The 14,849-nt window shown below is 36.6% G+C and overlaps 2 protein-coding genes across 2 annotated transcripts; both read right to left on the bottom strand.

The window, feature by feature from the left end:
- Positions 1-120: 120 nt before the first annotated feature.
- On the bottom strand, positions 121-3,350 carry LOC106385847. The gene is made up of 5 exons (XM_013825744.3): positions 2,153-3,350; positions 2,012-2,072; positions 1,251-1,825; positions 967-1,153; positions 121-874 (listed from the first exon to the last, which is right to left on the bottom strand). Exons 1-5 carry the CDS (start codon positions 2,156-2,158, stop codon positions 855-857), a joined length of 849 nt encoding a protein of 282 aa, XP_013681198.2. The 5' UTR covers positions 2,159-3,350; the 3' UTR covers positions 121-854.
- Positions 3,351-12,123: 8,773 nt separating this feature from the next.
- On the bottom strand, positions 12,124-14,486 carry LOC106384389. The gene is made up of 3 exons (XM_048749197.1): positions 13,245-14,486; positions 13,052-13,148; positions 12,124-12,830 (listed from the first exon to the last, which is right to left on the bottom strand). Exons 1-3 carry the CDS (start codon positions 14,484-14,486, stop codon positions 12,124-12,126), a joined length of 2,046 nt encoding a protein of 681 aa, XP_048605154.1.
- Between the last annotated feature and the right edge of the window lie 363 nt (positions 14,487-14,849).

The following is a 14,849-nucleotide window of genomic DNA, read 5'->3' as shown; positions in this document are numbered from 1 at the left end:
GTGATAGCTTACAAGGAGGGCACTGTATTCTATATTGGCTTTAGCTTTTTTGAGCTTTGGTGATTGTTCAATCAATTGTTTCTGTGCTCTTTGATAGAGTTTGCTTTTTGTTAAAGAACTTGATATAAAGTAGATTACTATTCCTGAAAGATGATATCAAGATATATGTGTCTACTTGATAGTTTTCTTAGTGGTTTGGGTTTCCTTTTTGTTTGTTTCACTCTTTGATCAGTAACACTGGACCTGATTTTCAGTAAATTAATTAAACATAATCTTGTTCAAAAAAAATAAAAATTAAATATAATCTAAGAAGCATCATAGTAACTCTGTTTCTTCTCTATTTTTATAACTACCCCCACGGAGTTCCAGAGGTGTTAATATTCTTAACTTATATGGCTTGCACGAATGGTGTTGAGAATGCAAGCTCAAGAGTCAAAGAGGGTCGTATATGTTACACATTTTGTGAGCAGTTGTTACTCGTTTGGAGCTGAGATGTGACATTTTGTGACCGGTTAATAATTGTGGCTAAAATCACTACTGCGAATGTGTTTAAATTATGGTACTATACTTTTATAGAATTGAAGTTTCTTATTCATTACCTTAAAGTAGAATACATAACCTCCGGACTACACATTTGAGACAATGATTTTGTAGATATGTGTGTATAATTATACATATGTGTTTTTTTTTCTGAATAACTAGGAAGTTCTGGACCTGAAAACTCGTACAATCTCACTACACATTACTAGACAATGATTTTGTAGATATGTATAGATATATATATATATATATATATGTTTGATAGGAGTGAACTTTGGCTGGATCAATGGAGTTTTGTTGCAGTGTGTTGATCTTCACAGTTCCAGAACATGATCTGCAAAAGCAAGCAAACGATATGAAAACTCTTTTGAGAGAGAGAGAGAAATAAAATCGAATAGATAAGTTCTGAATAACATCTTGACTTACACTCTGCGTCAGTCCTGATCCAATTTTCTCTTTTCCTGTTCACTTTGGAGATGGAACTTGGAACGAGAAACCCTCCATTAAGACTCGGGATCTTGAGTTTGCAGCTTCTTCTGTCGTCTATCTTGTTATCGTCTCTTTCAGGTGTACACATAACAGGATGGACTTTACTTTGGAAGATTTGACCACTCTATATCCAAAACTAAAACCATATTAACTTTCAGAATTCTTCCGACCAATCTCTTTGGATAAGATCTGAAAATGCTTAAAGCTAAAAAGACTCAAACCTTTCTTATATCTTTCTTCTTGTGCATGGAATAATCATCGTCATCGTAGGTATCATCATTTCTCGTCTTTGAAGGAGAGACGTGGAGCATTTTAAATATCCTTTTAATCAAATCTCTGGTCCCTTGTTTCTCCATTGAGTTACACTCTCCTTCTACTGCCTTTCTTCTCTTGAAGAGGTTTTTAAGTAAACCCTTCATCTTCTTTACTTCATTGCCTCTCTTCGTAAGCTCAGTGGATGATCCAAAGAGACCATATTCTGCCTTCGATATTTCTACCTGCTTACTGCTACTATCCTCATCAGAATATTCCTCAAGAAACTTGTCTAGTTTCTCAGTAACGAGCTTTGCCACGGTTACATCATCTTCAGCAATGGAAGATGTGAATTTTGGTGTTTCAGGATCTCTACCAAGCGTACCGATCGCCAGAAAGCCGCTGAACCTGCCTTCATCAAACCAAAGTTCCTCATCAGTTTTCGGTGGATTGGGGTCATGAGATGATCTGGAGAAGGAGAAGGAGTTTGTTCGGATGTCTCGGACTTCAGAGGTAACGTGAGCTCTTAGACAACAGAAACCACCTGAAAGATAGCTTGACTATATAAGTAAACCAAAAACATATATATGTAACATTTTATGAAGATGAAGAATTAGGTTATTTGAAAAAGAAAAAAAAAAGAATTAGGTTATTTGAAAGGTTTCATGGGAGAGAGACATAGTTTTTTTTTTAAATATAAGTTATGTATATACTATAGTAATTGTTAAACCTTTGAACTCCTTTGATGGATCAAAGCAACTTAGGTTTATAGTTCGCATCCAACCTAGCAGCTGCAAAGAGATAAGATTACGTAAATTAAAAGCTCATTAATTATCAAAAAGAAAATAATTAATTTAGACTTTGAACTCACCTTCATGTTGTTCTCGCTTCTTTTGTTTTCTTTTAGTTTTCGTTAGGGTTTGTTTACCATATATAGGCGTAGATATAACTAGTAGGTCAATTTTTGAGCTAGAAGGATCCGAGGTTTGTGATTGAGCTTAGAACAGTGTATGCGTTATGTTGTTATTGTCCGTACTCTCATGTCGTAATGCGTTGGGGTTGGGGCCGGATCTTATATTAACCGACACAACTCCAACCAAGCGTACGATATGAATTGAGCATCGATAAGGACCATAACAATGATTGTGTGATTTGCATTCGTAGGAATTTCTTTACTTGGGAAACGTCTGAAATGTATTTTACTAAAGCACGTAAGATGGGACGTTACAGAAATAAAGGAAAAATTGCTTTCGAGCTAAAAGGATTGTTAATACGAAAGTCTCTGCCCTCTGGCCAGGTAGAGACTACAGAGAGTCTCCCACTTCTTCTCTCTTTTGTTCGGACATGTATGTGAACTTTCTCTCACAATTCACAAACCACCACGTAAGGGAGGACACATATGATAGGTAGGTGCCAGCTGACTCTCATGAACCCGATATTTTTTTTTAACTATATAGTAGTGATAATTAATAAAATCAATGAATGACACGTTTTAATCTGTTGTTTAGTTTTCGCATTTACTTGAAAACAAACTTTCATGTTTGGTTATTCTTTTATTACAGTTTATTTATGGAAATTATTTTTAATGGTGTAAGAAAAAAAAAATACGAGGAAATATATTTTTAATTATATGAATGATAATCTAATATTATCTAACTAATGACAAAAAGCTATGATCACCTTATTGTAAGTTTGTAACCCTCTTGTTACATTTTTATTTTAATGCACCAAAATATATATAAAAAATTAATGACAAAAAGCTCATTTTATATAAAAAGCTACCTGCCCATCCTTTATTTTTATTTTATTTTAAATATAAACTAGATCTTGATCCATGCGCCCGCGCGGATAATATGTTTTACTTTTTTTATAATTTTTTATGACATTTCTAAATACATAGGTTATTTGGATATTTTTTAGATTCTTACACATCATAACTGAACTAACCGAATCGAGGAGGATTCGACTCGGACTCCATCCATAAATTTATAATATCCAAACGAGCCTAATTTTAAAACCCAGAATCTTGATACTTGAAAGGATCGTTTCATACCCGAATGGATACCTAAGTACTAATGTCTAACTGATTATGTAAATAAATATTTTTTTCTTTGTTAATTGGTGTGAATTTTTGTCCGAATGAAATAATTGCATTCAAATCTGTGAGATATTATGGTTAACACGTAAAACAAATGATGTATATTTATTAATTTATTATGATAAAGATAATTATTGAAATAGTTATAAAGAGTTGAAAATGGAATATATAAAATGTAATAGAACAATTAAAATAGATAAATTCTATGTTACACTTGTGTATAAATGTTGTCGAATTATTCGAAAAAACAATAAATGAAGTGGTTAAAATTAGTTATAAAAAAATGTAGACAAAATAAAAATTGCTTAAAATTAGGCAAATAACATTTTGTGCTTTAATTTTAATAGAATAGATAACCGGTTAAAAATACTGTTTTAAATATAAATACTAGGTCCGCTCTACCACCACGTTTATGACCGTAGGACCTAACATGACATGACAGTGACACAACACAGTTGTAACTAATGTGTGTGTGTGCACTGTTCATTCTTGCTTGCTTTTTCCCGGAAAGTGAAGTAAATCTTCAAAAGGAGATATTGTGTTTCTATCTCAAGCAAGCAATACAAGTCTCTAGTTCCTCAAGATAGTCCCATTTCCGACCGGGTTTTTGTCCTAACGCTTTCACTTCACCGATCATTGGCTAGAATTTTTATTTAGGAAAAAATCAATTTATGTGCAAATGGCTGTAAAATTTCATGGAATTAAAGTGACAGATAAAAATATAACCCACTGATGAATGAATGGATCAACCTGTGGTGAATCTACAAAAATTACCATTAATTTAGGAAATAGTTAAAATGTACGCTAACATTATCTTGTTTTTCTTTGTAACTGAAGCCTAACTGAAACTTGACTAACATTTATTATCATTTAAGGCATTTACCATGGCCAAACATGTAGAAACTGAACAATAAAAAAACATGCTGAAACGTACTGCACTGGAATGCTTACACCTCTGATAATCTAATCTCATGATATATTTCTCAAAAAGATAAACGGCTCCGTTCAGCTTTCATTCATCAGTTTCTAAAGGGAATAGATAAAAATATTCATTATGATGTTATAAGGTATCTTTATTATTGAACAAGGAAACAAGAAGCAAATATACAACGTTGTATTTGTGGTGTCCCAAAGTAAACAAAAGAAGAAAGAGCTATTTCAATGCAGGCGTTTAAGATCTTTCTTCTTCTTATATCTTTCTGATCGATACACATGCATGGGGATTGATTTGTTCCGTACACTCAATTATCATCTCACTGTTGCACATGCGAAAACCGACAAATGACATATATGATCAGAAATGTGCGTCGTAGATTTCTTCTAGCTCCAATATTTATCTTGTATTATTATTTTTTAAATTTCTTGTAGTTGCAACTTGCAACTTTGCAAGTTTTGGGCACCACCACGACCTGTGATCGCGGATTGTGCTACACCTTCTCAATCACTTCGCTTGATCGTAAATAAATTAACGTACGTCCACAACCAGACGTATAGAATCGACACAAACATATGTTGGGATGATAGTGAAAACATATCGGTTATACTCATGCATATTGCTCATATACCATAACACAAGAGTGGAGTTAGATATTTTGAGTAACGCGTTGATATTTTATGAAACGCTCAACGCGTTCCACGTATAACATCGGCTTGACATAGAATTTAATCTTATGGGTTTTGAGTAATTGGAGTTCTTCGTATAGGAGGGACTAAACGGTTTGTATCACATTTTGAATTTACACTGGACTAATAATATATAAAATGATATCTTCAGATGCTATCTTATTGGTTTTGAGTAATTGGAGTTCTTCGTATAGGAGAGACTAAACGGTCAGATGTTCTATTTTTTATATTTAATTTATGATTTTTTTCAATGTTTTCTTTTGTTTGCAATCTTTATTATTATTTTTATAGAATTTTCAAGTAATATGAAATTTTAGATGTCATATTAGAGTTTTAGCTCCCTTGAAATAACCGCCCAACTCTCCATTCACGGCCACCGAGAATCTGGTAGTGGTGATGCATTGAGAAATCAAGTTGATAAAAGATGGAGGAAGACGCAGAGCTTGAAGTATGGAGATAATAAAACTCCAGTTTAAAGAGTCAAAAGCTTTCTTAAGATCCACTTTTAGCATTGAACGCTTCGATATATTCTTCCAATTATACCCCTTAACTAACTCTGTCCATTAAAACATTCTCAAGAAGCAATATGCCCGATATGAAGGCCGATTGGGTATTGGAAATAACGTCTGGTAGGATCTGCTTCAACCTCATAGCTAAAAGCTTTGGAATAACTTTATAAGCAGTGTTGCAGCAAGAGATTGGACGGACATCCGAAATATTGACTGCATTTTGCTTTTTAGGGATAAGAGTTAGGATAGTTGCGTTCCATTTCTGGTGAAGGTTACCGAGGTGAAGAACTCAGCCACTACACTAATCATATCTGATCCCACAATCTTCCAGTTAGCCGTGAAGAACTCAGCTGGGTACCCATCTAGACCTGGAGATTTATTTGTAGGGAGGGAAAATAAAGCCTTTTGGATCTCTTCGTTAGTGAAAGGAGCTGCTAGAAAATCAAAGCTTGAAGCCGGGCATTGGTAGCTGACAAGAGAGGCTATTTCTTCCACAGAGGCCGAAGACTGATAACCAGTACCACCAAGAAGATTTTCATAAAAGTCCACAGCGTGGTTCATGATCTCCTCTCTTGTCTCTAAAATAACATCATTATCGTCCAAGAGGAGGATGATTTGGTTCTGTAATTTGCGAGAACGCATTGAGCGATGAAAACATATGGAGCCCGAATCACCTTTGTCAAGCCAGTTAACGCGAGAGCGTTGATAGAGAAAAGACTCCTCAGCTTTTGGTAGTAGCAGCCACTTACTATGGGATTTCCGTTTCTCAGCAGCAGTGTGAGTAGTAGGAGAGTTAAACAAGACATTTTGGTGCTGAAGAAGTTCCTCAAAAGATTCCCTGACCCGATTTTCAATGCATGAGTAGTACGAATAATACTCTTCAACTCTTTTAGCTTTCTGGAAACTTTGAACATGGATGAACCATGGAATTGAAAAGCGTTCCAGCCCTCCTTAAGCAAGACTGAGAATTCTTGGTTGTCATTCAGCATGGTAAAGAACTTGAACAGCTTTTTCTGCTTAGGCTTGTGACTATCCAAGAAGACACAGCACGGGCTATGGTCAGACATTCCTGAATTGCCAAACACTCCTATGGAAATTGGAAAGGCACTGAGCCAGTCATCATTAACAAGATTCCTGTCCAACTTCTTAGAGATTATAGAAGACCTTTGATTATTTGTCCAAGTAAACGGTTACCACATAAGGGAAGGTCTGAGATAAATGTCGTGGCAAGGCAGTTATCGAAGTCACGCATACCCCGAGTTGAAGATAACCTATCTGATTTCGAATGTTCATTGGCACACTTCACTTGATTAAAGTCATCAAGTATCAACCAAGGAATACCAGAGAGCAACGCAAAGTGGAGAGAAAAACCAGCTTTGTTCAGGGAATACCTCACTCGAATGCTCATCGGTGTACCTCTTTAAAGTATTTCCTCCGATAGTTAACAGAAAATAGAGATTTGTTCAGGGATTCCAAGTTAACGGAGAAGTAGCATTTGATGCTCAGTACGAAGAATGTCTGGCCAGCTATTCCAGAAGTGTGTCAAGCTATAGACAAGAATCCATACAAGCTGCAGACCAACACATGCAGTACATTATGTTAAGCATTCAATATCACAGTTGAAGCAAAGAGTTTGGTATTGTTGAAGTAACGAAAACAAAATTTACCAAGAAGAGAGTAAGTGATGCCAAGATACCCTCTCGGTAAGAAATTATTATACATTATTGTTAGATTTATTAAAAGCGTTATCAGCGGCGAATCTAGACCACTAAAATAATGGGTGCACTATAAACATGAGAAATCAAAGGTGCACAAGCTTCTTATTACCATCAGAGCTACGAAACTTCGATGTTGTAGCATGTACAATTTAGAATTTTAATATAATTGTGTGTTACCCTAAGCCATGGCTTCGCCACTGAGAGCTATGTCTGCCCCAACTATAATAAGTCTCCTTTCTATTTAAGCACTTTTTAAACGATTTATTCTCTAAACCGTACGATAGTATTTGTTATAGCTAGTTTTGTTATTATTAAAAATTCATTTTATTATTAAAAATAAACTTTGGTTTATTATTAAAAATAAACTTTGGTTTATTATTAAAAATAAATATCCGTTTATATAAAATAAAATTCGGTTTAGAGATTTAATTTATTTTATTATTAAAAGATCGGTTTACAAAATTAAATCAATTTAACCTGGTTTAGAAACATTTTTTTTTGTCACGAACCCGGTTTAGAAACTAAGTCTAAACTTAATGCTGTTCGCCGTATCTACTCCTAGTCGTAGTCTTTGTCTTGCAGAAGGACGCAGACTCGTCGTCACCAGCACTCCGGTCATGTCTCGAGACCAAGTCTAGCCTCCTCCGCCGTCAAGCTTTCCTGTCTTCTCCGGCCGTCAACCTTCTTATGCTACCTCCGCCGTTAACCTTCTTCCGCCGTCAACCTTCTTCGGCCTCCTCCATCAAGCTCCTCCAAAACACACAGAGATTCAAAACAGAGAGAGAGATGACATTTCTTTACCACCGCCATCACTTCTCGACGCACCACCGTCAAGCTTGCCACACCGGAGCTTCTTCTCATAGGGACTACCGCCTTGAACTATGACGAGCTTGAGCGACGACGAGCTTACGAACTTGAGCGATGACTAGGAAGAGATATGAGACTTAGAAGAGAAAAGAGAAATTTTAAGTTTTTCTGAGTGAGTGAAAAAAAGAAGAGATTTGGAGAGAGAAGAAATAAAGAGTGATCCGTGTATAATGTATTGAACAAGAAATGCATATATGACTGAAATAATGGAGAAGAATGTTGAACAAGAGATCTGGGCCATTGAATTCACTTTAATCAATGGTTTAAAAGTGTGATCCGTGTAGAAATTATATTACACGGATCAACATTGATTATTTTCTTTAGATATATTGGTCAACATTAATTTGCAGTATTAATTTATTTGATCTGATCTTATGGAATTACCTTAGTTTTCGACAACGAATGCTTCTCCCACCAAATGTTTGGTCAATATTTTTGTGTTTATATTTAGCCTATTACCTTATTTATCAGAAAAAGAAACTATAAATATTACAGTTTGGGTCTTTGAGTCTTTCGATCCTTGTCCAAAAAAAAAAAAAAAAAAAATCTTTAGATCCAAAAATGAATAATCTCATTATTTTTATGTTAGTTATTGTTATGTGTTTTGGTTTTAAAGAAAGTTCCGGATGCCCTCCGAACACTTTACAATTTAAAAACCAAGTTGCACCTGATCGTACGATCTCTGTCGGTTGCACGTCCAATAGGGACGAAGGCAAAGGTATCACTTATGTAAAATTCAATGATATATACAGCTTTCCGGTTGTGGAATCATCAAGGAGAATAGTATGGAAATGTAGAATAACGGATCAGAAGAATAGGAATTTTGTTATGTTATGGAGAGCATATAGAGGAGCGTACAACGCTCGATGTGGTCAGATACGCGAATATATTGCTGATCCTAAAGGCCTATCCTTAGTGAGAAATAAAAAACCGACCAAAGAATTTTTTCCTTGGATGGTTAGTAAATAATGTAATTTTTTCCTTTGGAAGGATACTAATTATTGAAGTTTAAATTTGGGGTTATAATATTCTAAGAATAATAAAACATTGTATCAATCTTCAAAAGAATAAAATAATAGTATGAGTTTGCTTGATATATATAATATTGTATCAATCTATACTATTAAAGCAGGATCCTATTGTCATAATTACCTTAGGGGCATGTTTCCTTCACTAACATTGCATGTTTCATTAAGGGCAATTAAGTAATATTAATAACAAATCTATATTGGGTCATTATTTTTGGATCCAGCCCAAATCAAATCTCTCTTGGGCCATTTGGGCCTATTAAAAAATCAGATTCAATTCTCACCTTTTTTTTTCCTTTGGACCATTGAGTCCAAGTTCAAATAATTTTTTTTTAACTATTCTTAATTATTATTTTTTTCTTTTCTTAATATAATTTAAGCATTCATAAAAATAATTGAATTTTTTTATTGAAAAGTATAAATCTTTATTAAAAGTATATAATTTTTTAATTAAAATATTAACCCCATAATACAATTAATTTATCAGAGTTATACCAACTTAATTCATTAAAAAAATAAAGTTTATTTTTTTTTAACATAAATAGTCATTTAAAATGAAATACGATAAATAAAGATAAAATTTTTAAGTCTTTTATAAAATAAAACACAAATATATGAAAATGTGACATTTACTAAATATTTGTCAATTGAAAAAAAAAACAAAAATAAACCCGCGCTTTAATTGAAAAAAAAAACAAAAATAAACCCGCGCTTTGAAAGCGCGGGTCAAAATCTAGTCTTCTAATTATATCGCATTACTTTTTTTTCTTGTACTTTGTATATGATTTTTTCTTCAAAAGACATATCTCTACTCGAATTCTCTTTGAAATAAAAAATTCACGCGCATGAAAAATGGAACAAAAACAGTTGGGATTAATCATCGCCAATTCTATCAAGGAAACGTTTAGAGAAGAAGATCCTAGAGAGAAAGTTTGTTATGAATGTGTAAATCTTCTCATTAACTTTACTGTACAACTTGAGCTCACTTATATACAACGTAGTAAGAGCTAACGTACACGGTAACTGCACAACTAATAGCTAATATGCACAGTCACACTATCATACGCATCTCTGATACGCTTCCCTCAAGCCTTAATCTGCATCACGAGGAAGATAAAGGCTTGAAATGGACATGCGACCTAGGAGAGAACGAAACGGGCCAGGATGAAGAGGTTTGGTGAGGATGTCAGCTAACTTGTTCTGGCTCGTAACATGGATAGTATTCAACGTACCGGCCTTAAGCTGATTCCGCACAATGTGACAGTCAAGTTCAACGTGTTTAGTGTGCTCGTGAAAAACGGGGTTGGTGGCAATGTAGATGGCGGATTTGCTATCACAGAACAGCTTAGCAACAGCGGTAACATCACTATGAAAATCACGCAGTAGCGTCTAGAACCAAAGAATCTCACGAGTAACATCAGCTAACGCTCGATACTCTGCCTCAGTACTGCTACGGCTCGCAACCTTTTGCTTCTGTGAACGCCAACAGATGAGAGATGTACCCAGATAGACGCAGTAGCCAGTAGTGGAAATGCGAGTATCTCGACAAGAAGCCCAGTCTGCATCAGCAAAAGCATTCTAGCAAAGCTCAGAGGAAGAAGAATAGAATAAACCCTGTCCTGGATTCCCTTTCAAGTACTTCAGAACCCGGTGAGCAGCATTAAGATGAACATCAGTGGGTTTCTGAAGAAATTGACTGAGCTTGTGAACAGCGAAGGTGATATCAGGACGAGTGATTGTCAAGTAAAGTAGACGACCGATCAGCTCACGATAAGGAGTAGCAGAAGGTAGAGGAACACCATCGTCACTACTCAAATGAACGTAAGGGTCCATTGGCACACTTGCAGGTTTGCAAGCAAGATGACCAGCATTCTCCAACAGATCCAAAGCATACTTTCTTTGACAGACAGAGATCCCAGAGGAAGAACGCGCTATCTCAAGACCAAGAAAGAAACGCATAGTTCCTAAGTCTTTGATCTTGAAAGCAGTAGCAAGGGCCAGCTTCAAAGCAGCAAGCTCTGGGTCATTATTGCTTGCAATAGCTATGTCATCAACATACACCAAAACATCAATGAAAGCAGTTGGAGAAGTCTTGACAAATAAGCTTGTATCAGATTCAGATTGAACATAACCGGCAGTGATAAGAACCTTCGAGAAAGTTCGATTCCATTGGCGAGAAGCTTGTTTGAGACCATAGAGGCTCTTATGCAAACGACACACCGGATTAGGAGGAAGAACTTCAGAAGGTCCAGGAGTATATCCTTGAGGAAGCGACATGTAAATTTTCTCATCAAGAGTGCTGTGGAGAAACGCATTAGAAACATCCATTTGTGATAGTTTCCATCCTTTGGAAGCAGCAAGATCAAGCATCAACTTGACACTAGTGAGCTTGATCACCAGGGAGAAGGTTTCATTATAGTCAACACCCTCTTGTTGTGTATACCCCTTGGCAACAAGTCTTGCTTTGTAACGCTCCACAGTACCATCAGCACGAAACTTGATGGTAAAAACCCATTTGCATCCAACTGCATTTTTACCTGGAGGTAAAGAAACAATAGACCAAGTTCTGTTCAAATCCATGGCAACGAGCTCCTCATTAACAGCCCCTTTCCACCGATCAGATGTCATGGCTTGGAAGAAGTTTTTAGGTTCAGTCTCAACCGAAAAAGACATCAAAAATTGAAAATAAGGAGGGGAAAGGCGTTTATAAGAAAGAACAGAGAACAAATGATAAGGAGTGGTATGATGAGAAGGAATGTGAGATGTATGAGAACATAAAAGAGCACAATGATAATCAGAGAGATAGGAGGGTGCCTTAGCCTGTCTGCGTGGTCGCTCAATAGGACATGAAACCAACGAAGTATCTGAAGTGACTGTTTCAGGAACCAATGGAACCACATGAGATGGAGGAGATGCAGGGGAATGAGGAGATGAAGATGGAGATGCATGAGTATTAGCAATAGTAGTATCAGGAACAAAAGGTGTAGAAGCAGGAAGTATTATATGAGAGAAAAATCAAATACAGGAGAAGAGTCATTTCGCAAAGGGAATATAGTCTCATGGAAAACAACATTACGCGTTATAGAAACTGAGCGAGTCTCTAAGTCAAGCACTTTATAACCCTTGTAACCAGGTAGATAACCTAAGAAGACAGAGGCACGAGCACGAGGGATAAATTTGTGATGATCTTTAGTATAAGTGCTAACATAACACAGACAACCAAAAGCACGAAGAACACTGTAATCAGGAATTTTATTGAGTAGAAGCTCATATGGTGATTTGTTATGTAAGAACGGAGAAGGGAAACGATTAATAAGAAAAGCAGCAGTCACAACACAGTCAGACCAATATGGTAAAGGGATCTGGGACTGAAACATCAATGCTCTAGCGACATTAAGAAGATGTTGATGTTTTCTCTCAACGACGGAGTTTTGTTGAGGAGTGTAAGCACAAGAGAAGTAATGAGTTAAGCCATATTTCAAAACGATGTCATTGAATTGTAATTCTGGAGCATTATCAGTTCTAATAGCTTTTAGCTGAGCATTGTATTGAGTTTGAATAAGAGTAATAAAAGCAGGAAACGAAAGAGAAACATCACTTTTATTACGAAGCATGTACACCCAAGTCACACGAGTAGCATCATCTACAATAGTGAGAAAATACTTATGACCAGCAACAGGCTCAATCGAAAAAGGACCCCAAATATCTAAGTGAAGTAAAGCAAAGGGTGTATCAGACTTATGATTGTGAAAAGGAAAAGACAATCTCTTTTGTTTAGCTAAAGGACAGACAGAGCAATGCTCATGACAAGACAAACTCGAACTAGGTAAAGACAAAGCATCAGATAAGACCTGGGTTTAGCAGCAGACGGATGACCCAAACGATTGTGCCAAGTAGTTGAATTAACTGACAATGATCCACAGAAACCAGCAGGTAAAGCAGTAGGGGAAGAAGCAGACAAATCAAGGATGTAAAGACTATTGAAAACATCACCCTTCCCAATCATCGAGGCCTGAGAAAGGTCCTGAAGAAAACAATGATCAGGGTAAAAATGTGCAGAACAGTTGTTATGATGAAGTAAAGCATGCACACTGATGAGATTGAAATGAAATGAAGGAACATGTAAAACATCATACAAGACTAATGAATCAGAAAGTCTAATTGTGCCAGTATGCAAGATGGGAAATGTTGTTCCATTTGGTAATGAAACAGTCAGATTAGATGCATCGAAGACTTCTTGAAACTTTGAAAGATCAGCACAAACATGACTTGTAGCACCACTATCAATGATCCAAGATTGTTTAGGTAATGAATTATAGAGAGTGGAAAGACATTGATGGTGAAAAGTGAAGATGTGATTCTGATATCGAAGATTAGAAGAGATATTGAGACTGATACCAGATGATGATTGTGGATCCATGACACCTTTCTCAGTGATAGAGGCCGTTATACAAGCAGCAACAGTATCAGGAATCTGAACACGAGATTGGAGTTGTTTAATGATAGACTGTAGTTGGGAAGAGTTCAGCTGATTGACATCCAGAGAAGTTGCTAAAACAGCAGGAGGTGGAATGTACGGAATATAATCAGCATGAGAAGACATCTGAGCAACAGTCTTTGGAGGAATTTGAGAGCGCGGAGTATAATTGTGTTGACCACGAGGAGTGAAAGATCGTTGAGAAGCTCCATAGGACTGTCCTTGATAACCAGATGACGGTGGCCTATAGCCAGGGGGATAGCCATGAAGCTTGAAGCATTTAGCAACAGTATGTCCAAGCTGTCCACAATGTGTACAGAGAGGACGATTACCACGAGGACGATATGCGTTATACGCAGCAGCAAACTCCATTGAATCAATATACGCCGCAGCAGGTCCTGTTGTTTGTAATGTCACAGCATCAGTCTGGACAACAGGTTTGAGATTACGCTGCCTTTCATCCTGAGCTACAATGTTGAAAGCCTCCTCAATGGTAGGAATAGGCTTCAACATGAGAATATGACGACGCGTTTGCTCATAAGTATCATTGAGCCCCATCAAAAACTTGGTGACACGGCCACGTTGTTGAAGTTGTTCCCACAACAAAACCGCATTGCATTCACAATGACCGCAAGTGCAAACAGGTAGCATAATGTAGTTCTTATATTCTTCCCACAACGTAATCAGCTCTGTATAATAAGCACTAACATCAAGAGATCCCTGAGAAAGAGTGCTAAGACGTTGCTCAATCTCAAACACTCGTGGAGCATCATCTTGCTTAAAACGTGACATCAGATTGTTCCAAATCGACTCAGCCGTAGACATGAACAAGAGAGACTGACCAATATTCTTGGAAACAGAGTTCATTAGCCAAGTTGCCACCATATCGTTACATCTTGACCAAGAACCTGAATCCCGACTGGTACTAAGAGGTTTTCGAATCGTACCATCAACAAAGCCGAGTTTGTTACGAACATTAAGAGCCATCCGAACAGATCAACGCCAGGAATGAAAATCCGCACCAGATGTGAGACGATCGGTGACCAATTTCAATCCAGCGTGATCAGAACTGTGTAGATAGTAAGGATTCTCATAGTGATCGGTAATCGGAGAAGAATCCACCGGAGTCGCCGGAATATTCGGAGTAGATGAAGACGGCGCCATTAGACAGAGGAATCACCGGGAAATGAACTGGAGAAGCTCAAGAAACGCCGCGAATCGAAGAGGAGAGATGAAATAGGGGCGAAA

Source organism: Brassica napus, chromosome C2, assembly GCF_020379485.1.
Source record: "Brassica napus cultivar Da-Ae chromosome C2, Da-Ae, whole genome shotgun sequence".
NCBI lineage: Eukaryota > Viridiplantae > Streptophyta > Magnoliopsida > Brassicales > Brassicaceae > Brassica > Brassica napus.
This window is presented reverse-complemented; position numbering and strand designations above follow the sequence as displayed.